This window comes from Alexandromys fortis, unplaced genomic scaffold (genome assembly GCF_014885135.2).
Source record: "Alexandromys fortis isolate MF-2015 unplaced genomic scaffold, M_Fortis_MF-2015_v1.1 scaffold_6, whole genome shotgun sequence".
NCBI classification, from domain to species: domain Eukaryota; kingdom Metazoa; phylum Chordata; class Mammalia; order Rodentia; family Cricetidae; genus Alexandromys; species Alexandromys fortis.
Window position 1 is genome coordinate 25152407 of NW_026067902.1, and position 22396 is coordinate 25174802.

Below are 22396 nucleotides of genomic sequence, written 5' to 3' on the forward strand. Positions count from 1 at the left end.
AAGTAGCATACTTTCAAGAATGTAGACTTGTAGAATAAATAGGTATGTGGCTTGTCTAAGTTAGATTGAACATTAAGGCAGAATATGCAGAAAATGAATAATCTTACTCTCTCAAATTTAAACTTTCAAAAGGGGCATGCTCTATCTTTTTTAATGTAATGTGCTTCTGATTAGTTTGATACTGGCCTTTTATACATGTAATAACGGTCTGGATACTTTAAAAATATATATCACTTTTTAATTATGTGCATGTGGGGGGTATGCATATGGGCATAGGAGCCAGAGCAGGCCATAGAAGAAGCTGGATCCCAAGGGCTGGAACTTCAGGCAGCTGTGAACTTCAGGTTTGCTGGGAACCAAACTCAGGTCCTCGGACAGAGCAGCGAGTACTCCTACCCACTCAGACACCTCTCTATCTAATCCCAAGTTTCATTGTCATACTTTAGGACAGGTGGTGTCTTACATTTATCTTCCCATATCAATGCTCATAAATACAAATTCATGGTAAAACTTTGGCCAGGAAGAGGTTGGTATTCACCGTCTTTGATGACAAGTTAGCTCGTCTTAGTCACTGTCATCTTTACATTTCTCGGTCATAGGGGTCCAAAACAAGAGATAGATGCAACAGTCATTACAGAAGTTTTGTGTCATATTTTGTTGGCTTTGAGATGTGGTCAAACTGCGTCACCCATGCCGGCCTTGGACTTGTGATCCTCCAGCCTCGGTATCCCGAGTGCTCACATTTACAGGCCTAAGCCGATATACCCAGCTGTCTTTATTATGGAGGCTTGAGGACAGGAATAATCCTCCGTTTGAGAGGAAGAAACAGGCTGGGAAGTAGCAGTGGCAGAGCACTTGTCCGGAGTGCATGCGGCCTAGGGTTCCGTCTGCAGTGTGGAGTGCGTGGGATCGAAGGGGCTGTGCTGGAGACACAAGCCAGGTTTACAGCTAGGACATTTCTCGTGATTCTGTCCTGGTTAATTTCATGTCCACTTGTCACAAGCTGGAGTCACCTGACAAGAGGGAACCCCAGTTGAGAAAATAGTCCCATAAGATTGGTCTGTACGTAAGCTTGTAGGGCATTTTTCTTAACTAGTGATTGATGTGGTAGGTTCAGCCAATTACGGGGGTGGCCGTCCCTGGCCTGGTGGTCCTGGGTTCTATAAGAAAGCAGTCTGAGCAAGCCATGGGGAGCGAGCCAGTAAGCAGCACCCCTTCAAGACCTCTGCATCAGCTCCTGCCTCCAGGTCCCTTCCATTTGTTTTGCCCTAACTTCTTTCAATGATGAACAGCGACGCGGAACTCTGGCTTTCTCCTCACCAGCCACAAAACTTCTCTAATGACTATTGTATCCATCTCTTCTTTTGTTTTGGGGCCCTATGAATGGGAAATGTAAAGATTACGCTGAATAAGACAAACTAACCTGTTACCTTCAGTCTGAAAAATGAAGCATTGCTTCCCCCAACTTGCTTTTGGTCATGGTGTATAATCACAGTAATAGCAACCTTAACGAAGGCAGACCCCATCGGCCATTTCTCATGTGGAGGCAAATGGAGATGGGACAGGTAAGCAACTACTTTTCCTGGCCAGTGGTAAGAGTGGGTACCAACTGGAGAGAAGAGCTGGACCAGAACTGGCAGCTTTCTCCCCTCAGAGACAACCAGCGCTTGCCTCTAGGCAGGTGCCCAGGGAAATCAATGCAGACTCAGGTCTTGCCTCCCTGCTTTTCCATGCTCCACCCCCCCCCCCCCCCCCCCCCCCCCCCCCCCCCCCCCCCCCCCCCCCCCCCCCCCCCGCCGCTGGCACGGCACCCGAGGAGCTAAGTTGGCAGGCTCCCTGGTGCCATATTATGAAATGTCAACTGACTTGGTGCAAACAAGCCCCAGCTGCTGATGGGCAGCATAGCCCAGCATGCTTCTGGGCAGAGGCCTCTGTCAACTGGCCTGATAATGCCATTAAAACGAGCTTTCCACACGCAGCCTGATAATCTGCCCCATTAAGCGTTTCAAGGGAAACTGAGCCTCCCTGTTCGGTTAGAATGCTCGGTCTGACTCGCTTCCATGGCCTCACTTTTGGGGACACATAAAATTGCCCAGACGAAGTTTACTTTAAGGATTTGGGCTCCTGACCAAAGAAATGTGAAAAGGCAAATTGTCATCCTGTCCTGAGTCTGAGCACATATTTGGCAAGCCCATCCCCGAACTGATGAGACTGAGAAAGTCTTTCATTGGTGTGAAAGCTGGTGAATTCTGTCCTTCAAGCAAGCTCAGAGGAGGCCACAGCAGGTGAAGGCTGTGGCTGTGGTGCCAGCTAAGAGCCGAGGGCTGTGACAAGCAGGGGGAGGTTTGGAAGGTTTTAGCACTTCTGTGTTACATAGAAAGAAAGTCCCTAAACCAAATCACATTTTTCTCTTGCTTCTGATCATCAATCTTGAGGCAAGAAATAACCAGGAGAAATCACTGCTTGTAGACTTGATTTTTAATATCTTCATGGAAGATTCACAAGACAGGTTTTAAGTTGCCCACTTGGGCAGTTTGCTAAATTGAACAGTCACGAGGCATGGTTTCAGATGCTTCTGGTGATGCTTACGTATACTACTGGTCCATGGGCTGCACATCGGAAACGAGGTGACCACAAACAGAAGCTGTGTTTCCTACAGCTGAAGGTTGGAGCAGTGGTGAAATATATGTCTGCATATTTATAAAGATGTATGTTATTCCTTGTGCATGTGTGTGTCTACATATGTGTTTAGGCATGTCAAAAGAGGGCATTAAAGCACCTGGAGCCAGAGTTGTAGGTGGTTGTCAGCTGCACAGTGTGGGTGCTGGGAACTGAACTCCTCCAATCACTTGCAAGAGCAATATGTACTCTTAACCAATGAGTCATCTCTGTGGTCCCTGTATGTTTATAAATCCTTTTTTATGTTTAGAAATGATTGAGGCTTATTTATTTATTTATTTTGCTATTTAACTAGCTGGAAATCTGCTCCAGGGCCAGTCTCCATGGCATCATTCATAGTCAATAAAGGTGGCAAAAAAAAAAAATCTTTTTCCTATAACGCAAATCCCAAGTACACAGACGACCATATTGTCTTTCTAAAAGCTCTGAGAACAAAGTTTGCATCATTCTCGGACTTCCTGTCTCATCTCTGTATGATCTCCCTTCTAATAAGAAAACCTTGAACCCAATCTCTCACATATCCTTGTGGCTCAAACGGGGCTTTCCTTTTCCAAGCCTGAAGTGCTAGCTAAGTCTCCTGTAAAGAACATATGCCAGTAATTACTCCAAGCTGCTCAGAGATAATGGACAACAGAGAAGTTATTATCCTCAACGTCGTCACATGTCTTTGATATGATAATCATTGAATTCAAGGTATCAGAAATGATGGATGGCCTTTGATTTCAAGAATACCCAAGATGCAAATCACCTGGCTTGTTCCTGGCTGGTGAAGATCAACCCACAGTGAGTAACCCAGGCTTCAGGACCTCCAGTCACTGGATGGTGACAGCTGACACAGAACTCACAGATAGATACGTCCTCCTTTGAAGGTTTCTGAGGTGACATCACAGCTTCCTTTTGCAGACTCACTTTACCTAGAGCAATTCTCAGGAGTCTTAGCTGGCTGGCCACTACAATTGGAAGGTAGGCTACTCTAGTCATCCTGAGAAGCAGCTAACGAGATGGGCATTGCATTGATTCTTGTGGCAGTGTTTCTTCCAGACTCGGAAGGTGATGATCCCCGGGCATGCTAAAAGGGAACGCTGGGGTAGCCCTGTGAGTGTGACAGCTACAGGACTGCTAAGACATGTGGTGTGGGTCTTGAACACTGCCACCTAATTGATCTTCTGGTCCTTCTTACTACAGTACAGCAGGTAGCCTGCCTGGCCAGTCTTCCCGAGAAAGGAGTGGGTTCCATGATCTCTATTTAGCACCATTCCCGGAGCAAGCCTCTAATCTACTGCCCCCAGAATCACAAATGTAAGCGCCTTAAGATTTCTTCAAATGGACTAGCTCATAATAAGCACACAGTAGGTGATTTGTACAGTCACCCAAGCCTCTTGTATCCTATTACTTGAAATATATCTCACCTTAAGAAATCCAAAACCACAATACCTTGGAACATGGCCCATCTGTCCTACTATATTTCATATAAGGCAGCCACATATTCCATTGAATTATACATAGATAGCAATTATGAAACCGTTTTCTAATTAGAATTTTAGTTTGCTTTTAATCCTTTAAAAAGGTTATTTGCCACAAACGCATAAATGCTATAAAAATTCTTTAGTTTTTCTTAATTCTTGAACTTTAGAACAATGTAAATTTTCTTTGGAGAATATTTTACTGAATGTCATATTTGAGAATCATCACTGTAGTTGGACATGGTGGCACATGCTGGCTACCTCAGCCCTAGTGGAAGCTTGCTAGTTAGAGACCAACTGTGCTAAACACCAATCTGGAATACAAAGACTAGGGAAACTATTAGAGTGGGTGAAGGAAAGCTGTATAGCCTTCTCCACACACACACACACACACACACACACACACACACACACACACACAGACATATACTCATTTATCCATTAGAGTTCATTTATCCATTCTAGCATTGGTGAACATTGCTGCTATTTTCACATTTTTGCTTTGACAAAGGTTTCACAAACATTTTCATGCATGTCTCCGGGAACAAGTGTCTGAAGACCCGAACCCAGGGTGTACATCGGTTCACATTAATTAGTCAGAGCCACGCTGCCTTCCGGCATAAGAAACACTTGACTGATGTTAGCTGTAAGTGGAGTTACTACTCTTCTTGGTACTCCCAGAATTTCAGAATTAGATTTTTCCATTCTTTTCCAGGCCTATGTGATGTGGGAGTGTCATATATCAATCTGTTGATTTCATTGGTTAAGCAATAAAGAAACTCCTTGGCCCTCTATGGACTTCAATGGACTTCAGTTTAGTTTTGTTTTATATTTTCTGACTGTTGATCATCTTCTCAAGTTTATGAGCAATTCACTCCGTAAATCTGGCCAAATTTATTTATTATTTATTTAGTGTACGTGTCTGTGTGGGGGTGTGCACATGCAGTGGCCCACTTGTGTGGCCAGAGGACAACATGTGGGACTGTGAAAATTCTAGGCGTCAAAACAGGTCTTCAGGCTCGGTGCCAAGTACCTTTGCCTGCTGAGCCTTTTTGCTTGCCCAGACCCTTTAGCACCTCTCTATTGGAAGTGGAATATTTTTTAGTGATCTGTAAAGAGTTCTACATACACTTTAGAACATGTGAATTTGTGTGTATGAATTTCAGATGTGCTTTCCAAGGTCGTGGCTTAAGTTTCACACTCTGTAGAACTTATTCACAAGCAAGCATTATCTTAATGTGATCATCTTTCCTCTTTTGTTAAGGTTTTCTTTATCTTTTCCACGTGATGCTAGGAGGCATGAGTCTATATTCTTTTATAAAACAGTATTTTTCATTCTCATTCTGACCCTAATCTATAATTGTCTTTTTTTTCATTAAGGGAAGCTGGGCTTCATTGTATTTCCTTTCACACAATATATATTCATCTTTTAAAATATTTTTTCAGTAGTTGATTTTGCACATGGATTGAGGCATTACATTTCTCATGGACATGTTCTTACATATGCTCAGACAGCCCTCTCCTCTTCTGAATCATCGTTTTTCTTGTACCAATTACTAGCTTTCTGTGCTATCCTACTAAAGCTCACATTATTTTTTCTTTCTTTCTCTCTCTCTCTCTCTCTCTCTCTCTCTCTCTCTCTCTGTTTCTTTCTTTCTTTCTTTCTTTTTGTTTGTTTTTTTGAGACAGGAAGATAGGATTTCTCTGTAGCTTTGGAGCCTGTCCTGTAGTTCTTGTAGACCAGGTTGGCCTTGAACTCAAAGAGATCTGCCTACCTCTGCTTCCCTAGAGACATTATTTTTCTTAACATAAAGTAGATGGGGGTCTTTCACTCAGTTTTTAATTTTATTTATTGGAGTTTTTGTTAGTTTTGAATTTTTGTCTTCTATATAAATTTTAGAGTTAAATCCTTAAATACCAATAATCCTATTTGTTCTGACCAGAGTACTTTGAAGAATGCTTGTCTTTCATGATGATGATAATATGCCTTTCTCCTTTTGTTTAGATCTGTTTAAATGCTTTCAATTAAGGGAATATTTTCTATATTAATCATGTCTATTTGCTAGGATTTATCCTAAGGTAATTAATGTTCCTATAATAGTATTTTTACAATTAAAATGCTAAGTTCCTTATTGGTAATACATAATATTCTCATATGTTAATGTTGAATTCAACAGAAAGGGGTTGTCTTTATAGGAAAGTCATCTCTATAAACATTACTGTTTCATTTCTTTTCTCTTTTTTCCTTTTAGGTTTCCGAGACAGAGTTTCTCTGTGTAATCCTGGCTATCCTGTAGACCAGGCTGGCCCCAACTCAGAGATCCATCTGCCTCTGCTTCCCAAGTGCTGGGATTAAAGGTGTGCGCCGCCATTGCCTGACTCACTGCTTCATCTTTGTCTTTGCCACAAGGCTTATTTATCCTTCCTTCGCCTGACCACACTGGCTTGGATCTCTACCATAGTCATAAACAAAAGCAGTAGACGTAGGTCTTCCTGTTTCGCTTTGATTTGAAAAGGAAAACCTTTAAAATTCTCATCAAATATGCCTTTATCTTGTACCTTTTTAATAAACACTTTGTTGAACACTAACCATGTTCTCTCCCATTCGTAGTTAGCTATAAATTTCATCGTAAATCATAATCACATTTAAACAAATGTTTTTGTACCATCTTTTTTGATAACCCTATTATTTTTCTTCCCTTAAACTATTAACGATCCACTAATTTATAAAAGCATTTTATAATTTTGAATCAAATGTTCCTGTCTGAAACAAGTCACATCAATCACCAAACAGTTTCTACACCATGCTGTACTCTGTTGTTTGATAGTCTGTCTAGGGCCTCTGTTTTTACCTTTGTGGTTTTCCCTGTATCTGACCTGTGTGTTCTTGTCTGCTAGTGCCATCAAGGACACGGATGCTATCAGTGACATTAACATGATGCTCGATTCCCTGAAGCACCGCGTCTAGGGAAAGTTGGGAGCAATAAAACCACCTGGCCTTGGCCCATGCTCTGTGTGATGATTTGAAGTTACTAATCTAATTTCTTTAATATTTATAGAGCCATCCAGGTGCCTTATTTCTTCTTGGCTGTTCTGATAGTTGATACTTTTCTAGGGAGTTACTTCCTGTTATTTCATTTACTGGCAGGGGCTGGCCCATGATTTGCCATATACCTCCCCTGCATCTGGAATGGACTCTTACTTCCCAGCATTTGTTACTTGTTCATTTTGTCCAGTTCTGCCGAGTTTTTGAATACTGTTGCAGTTTTCAATTAAACCATTGTCTGTATTGATTTTCTGAGCTGTGTTTAGATTTTCTAAAATTCCCATTTCCATCTCATTTTAAATGTACACAACTCTCCCTTAAGAACCTATAACTTGCAAAAACAGTTTTCTGTTGTTAACTCAAAATTTCCTTTTAGTTTCTTTGGGTTTTTATTTGTTTTCCTTTGGCTATTGAGTTTGGAAACTTCACTTTTTTTTTAACCTTTACCTTATCTGGTTTAAATATTCACAACCGTACATTTCAATTTCACCTTCGAACTTTCATATCTAGTATTTAAATTTTTTTAGTAACTATTCTCCAAATTCCTCTATAATTAATTTCTTAACCCATGACTAGTACTGATGATTATAATTTTTGTAAACGAAAGCATTTTTATATTGACACGTGCAACTGATCATGAGTGAAGGAAGGCATGACTTCTAATATCATCTCATCCTAACTGAAGGATGTGGGCTATGTGGGAAAGTCCTTATCATCTGTGGGGATTTGCAATGTTCTCTCTATGGTTTCTAAAATTACTTCAAAACCAAGTCTTGACTTGCCAGGCTTAGTGCTTCACACCTGTAATGCCGGAACTTCAGGGGCCGAGGAAAGAGGATCCATAAAAATTCTAAGCCAGTCTAAATGAGGCCCTACCTCAAAACCCTGCAACAACAACAACAACAACAACACAATAACAACAACAACAACAAAACAAACAAAAAAAACCTGCATAAACACGCAGTTAATTCAGTACACTTGTTGACAGAGAACTTAGCCTAGCTTTCGCATCATATTTAAGCGTCTCACCATCCCCTAAATCAGTCATTTTACTTATATGTTTGCATTGTTTGTTTAAAGGGCACCGTGGTCTACAAAGCTTGAAAGAGGCCATGTCATGTTACCTGCCAAACTCTGACTATGTGACACTGTGCCGCGGACGTGGGCTACCATGAAAGTCAACTAAAAATAGTGCCAAGACGCAGGGGCACATCTTGTTACCTGTTCCATGATTTTCTTTTGGCACCGAGGGCATCCATCCTCCAGCACCTGACTGAAATTTCTTCACTTTAATTGCAAAGTTGGGCCCCAGCAGGACCCATACAAACACAAGGACAGAGCAAAATGGATTTCTGCTAAGCCAGTGGGGGCCAAGAATCACTGAGTGAGAGATGAACCATCTGGTTATAACTCAACCCTGCTATCTATCCTCTGGTATGGCGCTAAAGAGGTTATCATTATTGCTGCTGTTGTTCTCTCTCCTGGTAATGTTGGTAATACAGTGGAACCCAGCGGACAACTGTACGTACGAGCCTTAGGAAGATAACGGATTGGCCCCATAGAAAAGAACAGATGTTTCTCAAGACCCTCAGGCCTTAAACTCTACCTCTATTCTTAGCCTACCCACATCTCTTATCGCCTTGGGCTTGCTAGAGAAAGCACGAGGGGGCACACATGTACTCAGGCCTCTTCTACAGCCTTGCCAATGACTTCCTATTGCTCTGAGCAGACACACAGATCTCAGCCTATAGGTACTGGGTACTGCCCCGAGTTCCAGCTCCTTCTCCAAGCATGTTCAGTCTCAGAGGCCCAAGACTTTCATAGGTGGTGATTCAATGGCTGAGCCCCTACAAGGCTGAGTCTCACATAAACATCCTAAGGCCCAGTTTCTCCAGTGTCTTCCTAATGCCTTCTAAACATAGCATGCTGGAGGCATCTCACCACTGCATTTTGAATCACATTCTTCCCCAAGCAATCATCTCACTGTCTCAGTTTTTCCATTAGTAAGATTAGGGCACAGAGCGATCTATTTATAATAAGCCCCAGCTTAAGCACTGTGGCTTTTCTTTGACCTCATTTTAAATGCATCTCTCGTTGTTCATTAATGGCCTTATCCCAGAGTTGCAAGTCACAAGTACCATTCCTGAGCTGGACAGAGAGAAGGAGAACCACACCCCAGGCGGAAGCTCTATAAGTCCCCAGAACTGACAAGAATGCAATAGTCATGTGAAGAGCAACGCTTCAAAGCTGGGTTCCAGGCTTGTCCTAAGATGGCGGTTGTCAGCCTTCCTGATGCTGTGACCCTTTAATGCAGTTCCACAATTTTTGTTGCACCTTCATAACTATAATTTTGCTACTGTTATGAATCTTAATGTAAATGTCTGATATGCAGCCCCCGGGAAAGGGTCGCTGGACCCCCTAAAGGAGTCACAGCCCCCAGGCTGAGAACAGCTATCTCAGACTGAGGAAGTTAACAGAGTCTAGGAGGGAGTGAAGAGCAATGTGATAACGAGATGGGAAATGAAACCTGGGACCTTAGGTCTCCATTGCTCTCGAGACTCCCTTCTCACCTAGGATATTTTGCACATGCAAAACACCTTAAGGTGACTTAAAAAGGCACCTGGCATAAAAGTTAATTAATGAAGTTAATTAATGAAGATGAAAACACTAAAGCTCAGGTTATTTTGTAACCAGGGCCTGGAGCCAGATCCCAATTAAACCACTGTTGTGGTAAAGGAAGGGATCAAAATGCCCAATAGGTTCCATGTGGCTGCTTCTGGGGGTCAGCAGAGAGCATCACGGCCTTGTCAAATTAGCCTTTCCACCTTCTAGCCAGTGCCCAGAGGATGGGAGCTGGTTCTCCAGGAGACCCAGGCAAGTTGGGAGCTCCAGCACTCCCTTGAAAGGGGCTGGCAGGTAAGGAATCCAGCTGGAAGCAAGCATGACTCATTGGTCGCCCAATCCCCTTTGTCATTCATTTCCCAGAAGGGCCCCTAAACCTCCAATCCCATTTGTACCCCACTGAGGAGATCTGATAAGGGTCCTGGCAGAACCGGGGCTTTTCAGATTTCTGGCCGCGGCCTCACTGACCCAGAACACGGCTGTACACATGATTTCTTCTCATACTGTCTTTCTAAATTGACCATGGCTAACCTTGCGGTTCTAATCAGATCCAACAGAATAACATTTCCTTAGCTGCTGCTCCCTGGCAGCCTCCCGGGCTGAAGCGTGACTCAGAGTCAGCCTTGGATACCAAAGGCGGATTTCGGAGTTTCCCGGGGGTCTCAGGTTGCTTTGGCTTTTATCGCAGTGGGTGAGCTTTGTAAGGTCCGTGTTTACAGCCATGCAAATTAGCCTCCGCTGGAGAGAACTTAGGTCGGGCCGAAATGAAATCACGCACTGGGTCAAAGGCATTTTATCAAAAATTACAAGTGTGGCCATGGTGCTGGCGTTAAACCAGACTCCCCTCGGAAGTAAATGGACAGCTTCGTCTGGTGTGACCTGAACTCTTGGCCTCTGGAACCTGCAGTCTTCATGGTCGGGTGATGAAGGGCCACCAGGTCAGCCTAGCAGAGGCACACCAACTCCACGGATAGCTGTGGCTGCCAAGCACTTTGTGTATATAAGGACAGCTGTGATGAAGGAAAAGCGCATCTTTAGAGGAAGAAATGTGTCTGCAAGCTGGGCTTGCAGTATAATCTCTGCTGTTCATTGGCTGGACAAGTTTCCAATTGACTGCGAATGTCTGTGAGGCAAGGTGTCCACATGCAGCTAAGTTCTGATAGTTTGTACCTGGAAAGAGTTGTTTAAAACTTCCTCTTCGGATGCTATGCTTACACAAGCTAAATGATTAAAAAAGAAAAAAAAAAAACCCAAAACAAAAAAACTCCTAGTCAGTCATCCTCAAGGCACAAGGCAAAAAGCTCTCTGGCCCCAAATCTGCACTGAGATTTTCCAAAGATTGCCAATTGATGTCTCGGTACCCGAAGGAACTTTATTTTAAAATAAACCTGTTAAAAACAAAGGGGTTGTTAAGATCAGAGTCACTTCCTGAGGCCCATGTACCTGTGACTCATACAGCATCGCATAGGTTTAGCATAGCCGAGTCTGCAGGATGCTCCAGGGGCACTGAGATGTTGGTTTCTGTGGGTTCCTTGTCTTGCTGCCCTCTCACACAGAAAGTCAAATTAGAGCTGGCGGATGCTAAGTGTGACTCTACATCGGCAGAGTAGCCAGCTGAGCCTCGGAAGCCTTCAAATGGAAGAGCATCTGTCGGCATCGGTGAGACAGCTGTCACCCGGCCTCGTCCAGGGTCTGGTTCTTGGCTGGCGCCGGTCAGAACTACACACCGTGAATACGGACAGCAAGGCAGTCTGCAATGACTCTTCAATGACTGGAAATACGATTCGGACTTTGTCAAGTGGACCTGAAGTCAACGTTGTACTCAGATGAATGCATTGGTTTTCACGTAATTATGAACGCAGCCCTGAACGATCCTTGGTCTGCTACTTATGAGCTGTGTGACGCCAGGCTGTGTGGTACCTAACCCCTCAATACTCTAGTTTCCCCATTGGCAAACGGGACTAATGACAGGAACCATCTTCCTGAACTCTTGTGGAATTAACTAAGTTAATATACACCGAGCAACTAAACTATCGTTAAAAACCCTCTTAGCGTCACGACTGAAACTAGTCTGAGTTTTCATGATCATCTATCTTCACCTGGAAAATACCCCCCCAAATACAAAGTCATCGAGATTTCTTCTGCCCATAATAAGCATTTGCCGGGGGCATCGGTATCTGTGCGTGTGAAAAGATCATTGGTGCCTTTACCTGCACAGGGGTGTGCCCTGCGTAGCATCCACATGAACTGGGGTTGTAACTCAAGTACATGGGTAGGATCTTCCTTATTACTTTCCCATCTTCAATAGACTTCTTTAGATCTGGAAACTGGAGGAATTGCTGCCACCATCATACCCCAGCATGGCCACTCGGCCGCATCCCTTCTCCAGCTCTAGTCACGGCTATCAGGCTATCATCTTAGACACTTAGGGTAAAGGAATGAGGCTCCAGGTTGCACAAATAAAACAAAGAGCACTATACTTGCACTATATTTAACTGGTTTTCTCCTAGTATAGCTTCGGGAACCTAATTGCACCTTGTACTTTTTAATTAGATGAGCCCCAAGTGTATATTCAAATACCGCTTCCCTGTCTTTATATAGATTTTAAAGAGATGGGAGAGACGGGATAGGTTCTGGAATGGAATTAGTTCCAAAGGAGCCGAGTCCCATACTTCATCCACTCCCGACTGCAGTCCTTCACTCCAAGCTCTGCAGCTCTGTTTAGGAACGGCTTTCACTCTGTAGACACTTAGGAGCTTTTCTAATACGCACTTGGCTCGGAGAACATGGGATAATGGGATGTGAAATTTGGCCTCCTGGGCTTCCATCGCTGTGCAATAGGAGACACGAAGCTGTGAGTCTCATTCTAAGGTGCCCTCTTGTGGCTTCTGGGAGGTAGTGACTGATGACAAGCTGGCCTGAGTTCTGAAGCCAGATTAAATTATTCTTTTAATGGCCAACCTTAGAAACACAGCTCAACTCCCAAGACAATACTTAGATTCAATATTCTGAAAGAAATACCAATAGCCATATATAAGTTTTTCCCACTTTCTAAAAACAAGCAGGTGAAGTAGGTGTGCAAACAAAATTCAGGGGTCATCTCAATCCTAAATAAAAACCAGGAGGCAATATGAGTTCTTTCTGCTGGTGCCTGTCCAGAAGAGGTTCTCACTTTGGGTAAATCTGGCTAGTCAGGGATTAGTTAACTACAGAACAGAAAAAGCATTGATCATTCCAGGTCTACTCGGGATCTGGGAACAGTACTAATATTCCCAGGACGCAGGCCAACACATGGGCATTCGGGACACAATAACTCAACGCAGTTATCAAACACAGGAGAAATGTTAAAGAGGTGCCAACTTATCCTCACGCTGAGGGGGAAAATAACACACATACCTTCCCAAGGCAGCACAGAGAATTAGCTTTGTTACAAAAGCTGGAGTAATATAAACTTGGAAGGGCAACAGGTTATAAAAACCCTATAAATTTATGTTCGGGCTTCCAAGCAATGCTCTCTTTTTGCCCTTCTCCCCTCCCCACTACAATGAGACACAAAGTCTGGGGTTTGAGCATTGAAGCCTCAATCCTCGCCAAAGTGACCAAGTTACAATCAAGGCTGAAGGATCTTGGCACCAGAAAGTTTCAACAGAATATCATCTACTGAGCCATCCCAGCCCATCTCCTCCAAAAGGGCTCAGAGAAAGTAGCCAGTATCTCATTAATTCTTAAGAAATATCTACGAAGGAGACTGAGAGAGGGGAGAATGCTTTCATACATCTCACAGAAACAAACAGAGATGATTCATAATTCCAAGTCAGATCATAGCATCTCAAGAGCACAAGGATATTGGCGGGTCTCACAGATTTCCTGTCAGGCAAGCTTAGAACATAACTGGGAAGCTTATCAAAAAGTAGTGACCTCCTTGACAGAGGCCAAGAGAAAGAGGCTCTGACAATAGAGACAGACACTTGGAAGCCAGTCAGAGCACTGACCTTCTTGCTCGGGAACAAATGTAACTTAGGGAGAGTGTAAACACGGGTGCACTAACAGTGTAAACACTTATTTTACAGTGCAAGAAAGAGAACACAAGCCAACCTGAGATGAAGTGCTTAATGCCAGAATGTGTCATTACAGGAAGTTGTGGAATGCAGCTATAAATAATGGAACGCAAGAATGGTCCGGAGATGTTCTACATTCTTGTGTGTGTGAGCGTATGTGTGTGTGTGTGTGTGTGTGTGTGTGTATGCGCGCGTGAGTGTGTGTTTTCCCAAGACAAGATTTCTCTGTGTAACATTCCTAGCTTTCCTGGAATTAGTTCTTGTAGACCAGGCTAGCCTCAAACTCAGAGATCTACCTACCTCTGCTTCCCGAGTGATGGGATTAAAGGCTTGTGCCACCACCAGCTGCCAGCTGGCTCTAGATTCTTTTTAAGGTTTTTTTAAGAAACAAAACAAAACACAGTCTCATATAGGCCAGTGTAACCTGAAACCTATGGTCTTCTTGCTTCAGCTTCCCAGGTACCATGATTACAAGTGTGTGTCAACACACCTGTCAATATCTTCTTCCCAAACTTTTGACATGACAGTAGTTTATAAAACAAGAGATTAACATTAACACCTACAAGTATTTTCATAATTATAATTTCCTTTTATTCCCATAAAAGTCATGTCAGAAAGTCGCTATTCTCAGTTTTATACAGAAAAGGTTGATGTGGGACGGCAGTGTGCTCGGAATGGACTGTATCTAGTGGTGGCGATATTGTCAATTGTTGTCTTCTGTGCTCTGGTTCTCAGTCTGGTTCCTGCTGTGTTTGTAGTGGCTGATGGGCCTGATGTGGTGATGAGGATGGCAAACACCTAAGTGTGCCAAGTGTTTTGCCTAGGATTATTTTTTATAGTTAATACAAAAAAATTCAATAGATTGACTCAAGGGAAACAATACACTTGAAATCTATGTGTTTCTTTGCCTAATTGTACACAAGGCACATATTTTTCTTCAGGATTTGAATCCCCCCTCCCCCTCAATAGAATACTAAAGAACACTTTGGATAATCTCGCAATGAAAAGAAGCAGTTTAGACTTCACCAAGTGTAGCTTGTCTTGGCTCCTCTAGCATCAGCTGTTCCTGTTCATCAGCTTCAATCGTCAGAGAGAACTGTGGCTATCAACAGTGTGGTGCATTAAAGAGGGAATCGCAGGCATGTGCTGAAGATCTTGCGGGTCCTCTCCCATGCTCAGCAGTGCCATCTTCTCAGTTAGAGAGGCTCAAAGTCCTAGAAGTCCCTTCAGCCTTGGTTTCTATGTCCTGATGAGAGAATGGAACTACACTACGAGTGGGTTTCCTTTTAATTCTTAGACTGCTGATTGGAGAACAAGATTACTGCCCAGTTTGAGAATTCATGTGTGTCTTAGTGTAAGACAAGACCAACAACAGGAAATGTAATCACTATTACAAAGCTTGACATTAGAAGTTCTCCCCCGAGTTCAGCAGACTGGACAATAAAGTCTATCATTTCTGAAGCATACATGTGGAATGCACAGGTCTACTTATGAGATTTGTACATTTCTGCCTCGATGTTAGCTGAGCCTCTCCTTCCAGAATTCAAAAAGCTAGATGTTTCAATACCCAACACACACGGTTCTGCCTCCAGTTTAGGCATTATAAAAAGGCCTATTTGACACGTGTCCTTGAGGTCTTCTCATATGGGAACCATCTCATGATTATGCTGAAGGATTTGGCCCCCCAAGCTGAAAGTTCTCTAAAAAGCCACGTTCATCTTCACTTCTGGAGAAAGGAAAACAGACGTCTGACTCCAGAAGAAACCAAGGGCTCCATCTTGATGTTTGCAATTCGGCCACAGGCATGGACACTGAGCAGGCTCAAAAAGTCAGATTTGCAGTCTTCGGGCATTGGTTTAGCTTTTTACTTTCTTTACAACTTAGAACCTCAACTTAAGGTAGGCTACAAAGTTCACTGAAAACTCCAAACACCGCCCCTCCTAGGAAGTCCACTGGACCCAGGTTGTTTGGCTCCATTTGTGGCGAACTCTCAAACACTGCACACATGCACATAGGTTCTGTGGGGTGACAGAACCTCACCAAGGAGCAAACTTGCAGAGTTCAAAGGAAGCACATCCTTCCTTTAGACTAAGCAACAAAACAAATTATCAAGGACTAATAGCCTTAATTAAAGTCAACTGTTGAATGGGCACACAATTAGGAGATAAGAGACTAGAATGAATGACCAAATGTTCATGGATTTGAAAACAAATATTCATTTACAAAAACAGAAATAATTTATTTTAGGAGGAAACAACATGTTACCAAAACATCCAGAGAGAAATAAAACAGAGCGATACAATTGAAGAAGAAATGGAGAACACAGAAGAATTTAATATGATATTGCACAAGACAATACTTGAAGAGTTTCTGATTAGTTAGAGAAGCTTTGCTGGCAGAGGTAAACTGAGGGCATCTTAGGAGTGTAGGGATTTTCCTTCTGCCTTTCTTATAGTGACAGATGGCATCTAAAAAAACCCAGACTGTCCCTCCCCCTAACCCCCGCATCTATCTGTAAGAATCTAACTTTCCTGGAATCCATTTCAAGGTTTGTCAGTGACTTCTTGCCTGGTACTATTCTTACAGAAGAACCTCAGCTGTTCTGTGTAATACGTACTCTTAAAAGATTCATTCTGTGGACTAGAGAGATGCATCAGTGGTTAAGAGCTGTTTTTCCAGTGAGCTTGGGTTTAAACGCTAGCATCCATGTTGGAGAGCCCACACTTCCTGCGACTCCAGTTCCAGGGGATCCAAGGCCCTCTTCCAGCCTCCACAGGTACAGACATTCACACAGACAAATACACACTCACACATACACACACACAGAAATGCCTACACAAACACATACACACAATTAAAAGTTAAAAAAAATGATTCATTACCATATCTAATTATTGGGATCACATTTTTCTCATGATAGAATATTTCTAGTGTACTTTATGGATGAATATTGTTGATCATGGTCTTAGGTCCATGGGAAAATTTAATTCGGATCAGAAAACTACAATCAGGAATGTCTGGTTTTTCTTCTGTAAGTTGCAGCCCATTTCATGTAATATAATTATGTTTGTAGCAGAACAGGGAGTATGAACTGACGTGTGAGACCCGACCCACCACGTAATATAAGAAGGAAGTATGGATGACAGGAACACCATCTGACACACACTTGAAACTTTCTCAGATCACCATAGGCTTCAGAGCACCCTGGCCAAGTAGATTGGGTACTGACTCCCTCCAAGTTCACAGAGCCAATCGGCAACTGAACCAGGGCTCACCAAGCCCTTAGCACCACTCTGCTGCTACCAGAACAAGGCAGAGGAGCTGTGACAATGGCAGTGGCCATAGCAAACCACCATAGAACGTGGCCAGCACATCACATGGCCATAGCAGACCATCACATGGCCATGGCAAACCACCACAGGATGTGGCCAGCAGCCATCAGACGGCCATGGCAAACCACCACAGAACGTGGCCAGCAGCCATCAGACGGCCATAGCAATCACCATAGAACGTGGCCAGCACATCCCATGGCCATAGCAGCCATCGCATGGCCATAGCAAACCACCGCAGAATGTGGCCAGCAGCCATCAGAGAATGTGGACTGATCGCATACCACAGACCACGTACAACATGAGCTCACTTCATTATCACGGAAGGGCTTGATGTGAGGCTCTTGTATTAGCCAGCTTTTGTGCACAATAACAAGACACCTGAGGATTCCTGAAGCAAATAACATAGAAAGAGAAAGGGCTTATTTTTACCCATTATTCCATGTGTTCTATGCCAAAATCCTGTGTCTTTTTTGCTTCAGGCCCTTGGCAAAGGCAGCATATCAGGGTAGGAGAACACGGCAGACCCAACTTCCCTGCCCACCCCATGAGCTGAAAGTGATGAGAGACTGGGGTCCTACAGTCCTATTGAGCGTATGTCCTCAGTGACTTAGGGACCTTCTACTGGCACTGTACCCTAAAGGTACCAGTAGTACCACCCTGGGAACCAAAGTTTTACCAAATGGGCCTTTGGGAGATTTACTACATCACATAGCAAATGTTATCTTGTACTACAACTCAGGGATTAGAAGAGAGCAAGGGCTGGCACCTTTCCTTGGGTCACAGTGTTTACCTGGGGTATGATGGGGCCTCACGTCTGCCTGATTGCTTGATGATGGCAAAGTTGTTCTATAGATGACTAGTGGCTCTTGGTTTTTAAATCCTCATGCTCTTACCCAGAAGCTATCTTCCCAATGGGACTTGCCTTGAAAACACCATTTAAAAGTGCAGATCCTACCCGCCCCTTGTTTATGCCGATTCCTCTCACCTTGCTCTACTGTAGGATTGCCAAGGTTTGCTTGTATTAATGACTGTTAAACTCCACAGGGCAATAACCATTTTAGGGTTGGTTTTTCTCCCTCTCACGCATTGCTAATATTTACAAAGAGCTGTCCAATAGAACTTACTGTTTCCATATTTAGTAGCTACGGAAGAAAAATTAGCTAGTGTAAAGGACAGAACATTCCATTTTGCTTGTTATCACATTCGAGCACAGACTTAGAACACTGCCCTCTGCCATAGAGTCTAATAAACTGGTTCTATGAATGAGATCATTTTGCAGGTATACACGCATATCTATGTATGCATGAGTGAGTCCACAGAAACCTTTGTGCACATGCGTTTACAAGTCAGAGTCTTGACTGTGTGTCTTCTTTAGGTATGCTACATCTTAGTTTTTTGAGACACGGGCTCCCGCTGAACTAGAGTTGACTATACTGGCTGGTCATCAAGCCCCAGGGATCCTCCTATCTCTGTCTTTCTAGTGGCAGTATTACAGGCACTCACTCTACATATTACTTTTTAGATCCTTTCGGGATCAAATTCAGATCCTCATGTTTATTGACAAGGTACTTTACCAACTGAGGAATCACCACAGTCCTGTGCGATCTATTTTTCGGGTGGAATACAAAGACTTTCACTAACAGCAATTTAAATACATTTTTAATAGAATTAATGACTATAGTGTGCTGGCTAGTTTTATGTCAACTTGACACAAGCCAGGATCACTGGAGAGAAGGGAGCCTCTGTTGAGAAGATGTCATCATAAGATCCAGCAATAGGCAACCTGAGGGCATTTTCTTAATTAGTGATCAATGTAGGAGGGCCAGCTCATTTGCAGGTGGGGTCACTCCAGGATAGTGGTCCTGGGTTCCATAAGAAAGCAAGATGAGCAAGCCACGAGGGGCAAACTAGTAGGCAACACTCCTCCTGGCCTCTACATCAGCTCCTGTCTCCAGGTTCCTTCCCCACCTGAGTCCCTGACCCAACTTCGGTTAATGATGAACAGTGAGGGACAAGGAAGCATAAGACTAATAAATCCTTTCTTCCACACGTTTCTTTGGTCATGGCGTTTCAACACAGCAACAGTGACCCTAACTAACACAAACAATAGTTCAGAATGACATTTAAAAATTCAGAAGATAAAACCAAAAGAGCAAGCCTAGGTTTCTTAAACTAACTGGATCCTTTTGCCATCTAAGCTTAGATTATCTTTTCGGGAAAGAGCAGCAACCAGCAGGATGAGGGAATTCCCATATGTCTATGATTACAATGGTGATCGCACAGTACCTTTTTGACTTTGTTCTTCTTCTCATAGCTCTCCGACAGGGGTTTTTTCTTCTGTTGAGTTGTGTCTTTGGAGAATAAATATTCAAACTCACTGGTGTCCCTGATGTGAGGTTCTTCTAAGGAGTCCCATAAAGTTGGTGTGGCATCTTGGCTTGAAAGAGAAAGCATCAAGTTAACTATAGGAAGAGGAAATAGTCTAACATGATGAAATCTTTCTCTAATGCACTCTTTAACAAATGTCAAACCCTGGTAATGCTTGGATAAAAGCTTCTCATGTCACACATTTTAGAAGTCAAAATATGTAACAGGATATTTTAACCTACATATCCATGTAAACATACAAAAACTATGATGGCCGTTAGTTCAGTACAAGAGCTCTGGAGAAGGCCCTTAGGACTAGAATTTCTGCGGTTGACGTTTGGGGCCGTGCGAACCGCTCCTCTCTCGGCTGTGGCATGTCAAGAAGGCAAAAATAGCATCAGACGGAGGCAGAAGGGATAATCAGTTCTATACATGGGCAAGGACATTCTTAAAAATGTATTATAGTTTACGTATTCATCATCTGCACACGCACGTATAGGAGATATATATGTGGGAAAAAGACACGCGGGGCATGGCATGCATGTGCAGGTCAGAGGGCAATTTCAGTGCTTTCCTTCCACCACCTGGAACCCTGCAATCAAATTCAAGTTATCAGACTGGACTGCAAGCATCCTACTCCCACAGAGCCGTTCTACTCCCACAGGTCCAAAGTTATTCTTCAGAGGATTGGAAATGGAACAGGAAGGTAAAAATGTGCCTCTCCCCCGACTTGAGATTTTAAAGACAGTTTTCAGGATTGAATCAGGTCATCTCAGTCCAAAGGCTTTAATACATGACCAGTCAGCTGCTCATCGGCCACACAAAACCATGAAATCTTGTCGTGCATCAATCAGTCCTCCTGCCCCCATGGGATTCCAACTAAAGCATCCATGGGGAATTTGTATTTTATTTTCCAGAAATAGTCTGTTATGAAGCAGTGAACAAGCAGCTGCCAGAAATCAAGTATATCAGAACCACCTCTAAGAGCTGGCATGTGCCTTCTGCATAATGGTGGAATTGAAATCCTTTCTCAAGTTACTATTAATGCCACAAAGAAAGAAAAGGTAAATTGATTTTTCAAATACGTGAGCATGGCACGAATGATTCATAACACCTAACAGTATTTACCTTTGTTTCAATGTATATTTTTGTTTCAATTAAAACTAAAAATAAAGTTAAGTTTATATAATATACTATATAGTCTACTTCACATAGAGTAAACATATTTGTTACATTATTAAATGATTTGGTACCAAATCATGATTTTCATACTCAAAACAGTTGGGCTCAGAGGTATAAAATTTTTATGGAGGGGCTCATGAAGAAAGAACCTGATGTGTCACATTGGCAGGGAGTGGCCATGCTGTGGTCTTAACATATCACAGAGGAGACAAGGCCGACACATCCATCAAGTCAGTCGCGCCTAATGTCCTGTTCATCTAGTTTTCATTTCATTTGAAAGTGAAGCACTGGATTGATGGTGTTTGCAGAACCTGCCCAACCAACGTAACTGATGTAAGCTTGAGTGTTTGACTGTTTTCCATTAAAAAAAAAAATCAATTGATTTTCCTCAATTCTCATTTACTCTTCCTTGAACAGTGGATGAAGGGCCCGTCCTCCCAGCATGAGGTTTTATGATGCTAGGCCTATGGCTTTGGTTGCTCATGACGTCTCTTGGGGGGGGGGGGGGGGGGGGGGGGGGGGGGGATGAAGTCTGCGCACGCAAGTGAGAAACCGGTGTGAGCCAGGTCCATGTGCGGTCAGAACAAGCAGGTCCAGGGCTCCCAGGTGGGATTCATCACTGGCGAGTGACTGCAATGAGCTGAGAGCACTCATAAAGAAACGCAACTCAAATATTCTGGGAAATCATCTCTTAGGAAATATCTAAGTCTCGAATGAGAAATGGCAAACTAGCACATCAGTGTTAGTGTTCAGAACTATTTTAGGATCATCTTTTTTTTTTAAAACCATTCATTTGGGAAATTATAAAACACTTTTATCAGCAATAAATAAATACATCTAGAAATTTCCACAAGTAAACTCTTGACCCTTAGTTTTTGGCAGGAGGACTTGGGACAATATGAAATACATCATCAACTCTGTTCATCACATGCCTGGGTTGGTGGTATTTCCCCTGTTCTTACAGTGGTTTCCTGTTCTTACAGTGGTTTCCATTTTTTTTAAATAATTGTGAACTATATGTTATTTTGTTTAGTTGTCTTGCCTTCCTTGAGAAGAATTTTACAAAAGCTTGAAAATTCAGTACCACCATTTTGAATTGGGGAATAAGCTTTTAAAATGTAGTTCTATTATTATTATCATTATACATTCTTTGCAAACAATTTTCAAACCTAGAAAGTGGTCAAGAAACAAGTCAATATTTCTCTCATTGTCCTCCTGGGAGATTCAGAAATAAAGCAAGAACTCTAAGTCTAACTTGTTTGGATGGAGGTTTCCAAGTCAGCATGACTTTCTGCCATATAGGTCCTATTCAATATCATTCACAAATGAAAGGTTCTCTCCACACCAGCTCTCCACACATGCCACTTTCTTTGGAGGTCAAGCATGAATACATCTGTAAACGAAGTCTTATGAACAGAGTCCAAAGGGGGGAGTTATATTTTAAGACTCTCTTCTGATCTAACCAACCATCTCAGCATTTTTACCAGAAAATGAAATCGTACCCGTAACTGCTAAATATCCAGATTCAATTGGAAGCCCCTACAGATTAGTGATACTTTGAAGGTATCTGCAGGAACCTTTTCAAAGAGAATGAACCAAGGGTGGGAAGATCAGGCCTGAATATCCCACCGGCTCATTGCCCAGATG

General features: G+C 42.9%; 1 protein-coding gene across 2 annotated transcripts in view; it reads right to left on the reverse strand.

The window, feature by feature from the left end:
- Positions 1-22396, reverse strand: part of Fmn1 (formin 1) — a 345263-nt gene that overhangs the window by 160295 nt on the left and 162572 nt on the right. For both annotated transcript variants that reach the window (XM_050134444.1, XM_050134445.1), the window contains one exon: positions 19487-19637. In XM_050134444.1, coding sequence (XP_049990401.1) covers positions 19487-19637 — 151 coding nt within the window. The remainder of the gene's footprint in view (positions 1-19486; positions 19638-22396) is intronic.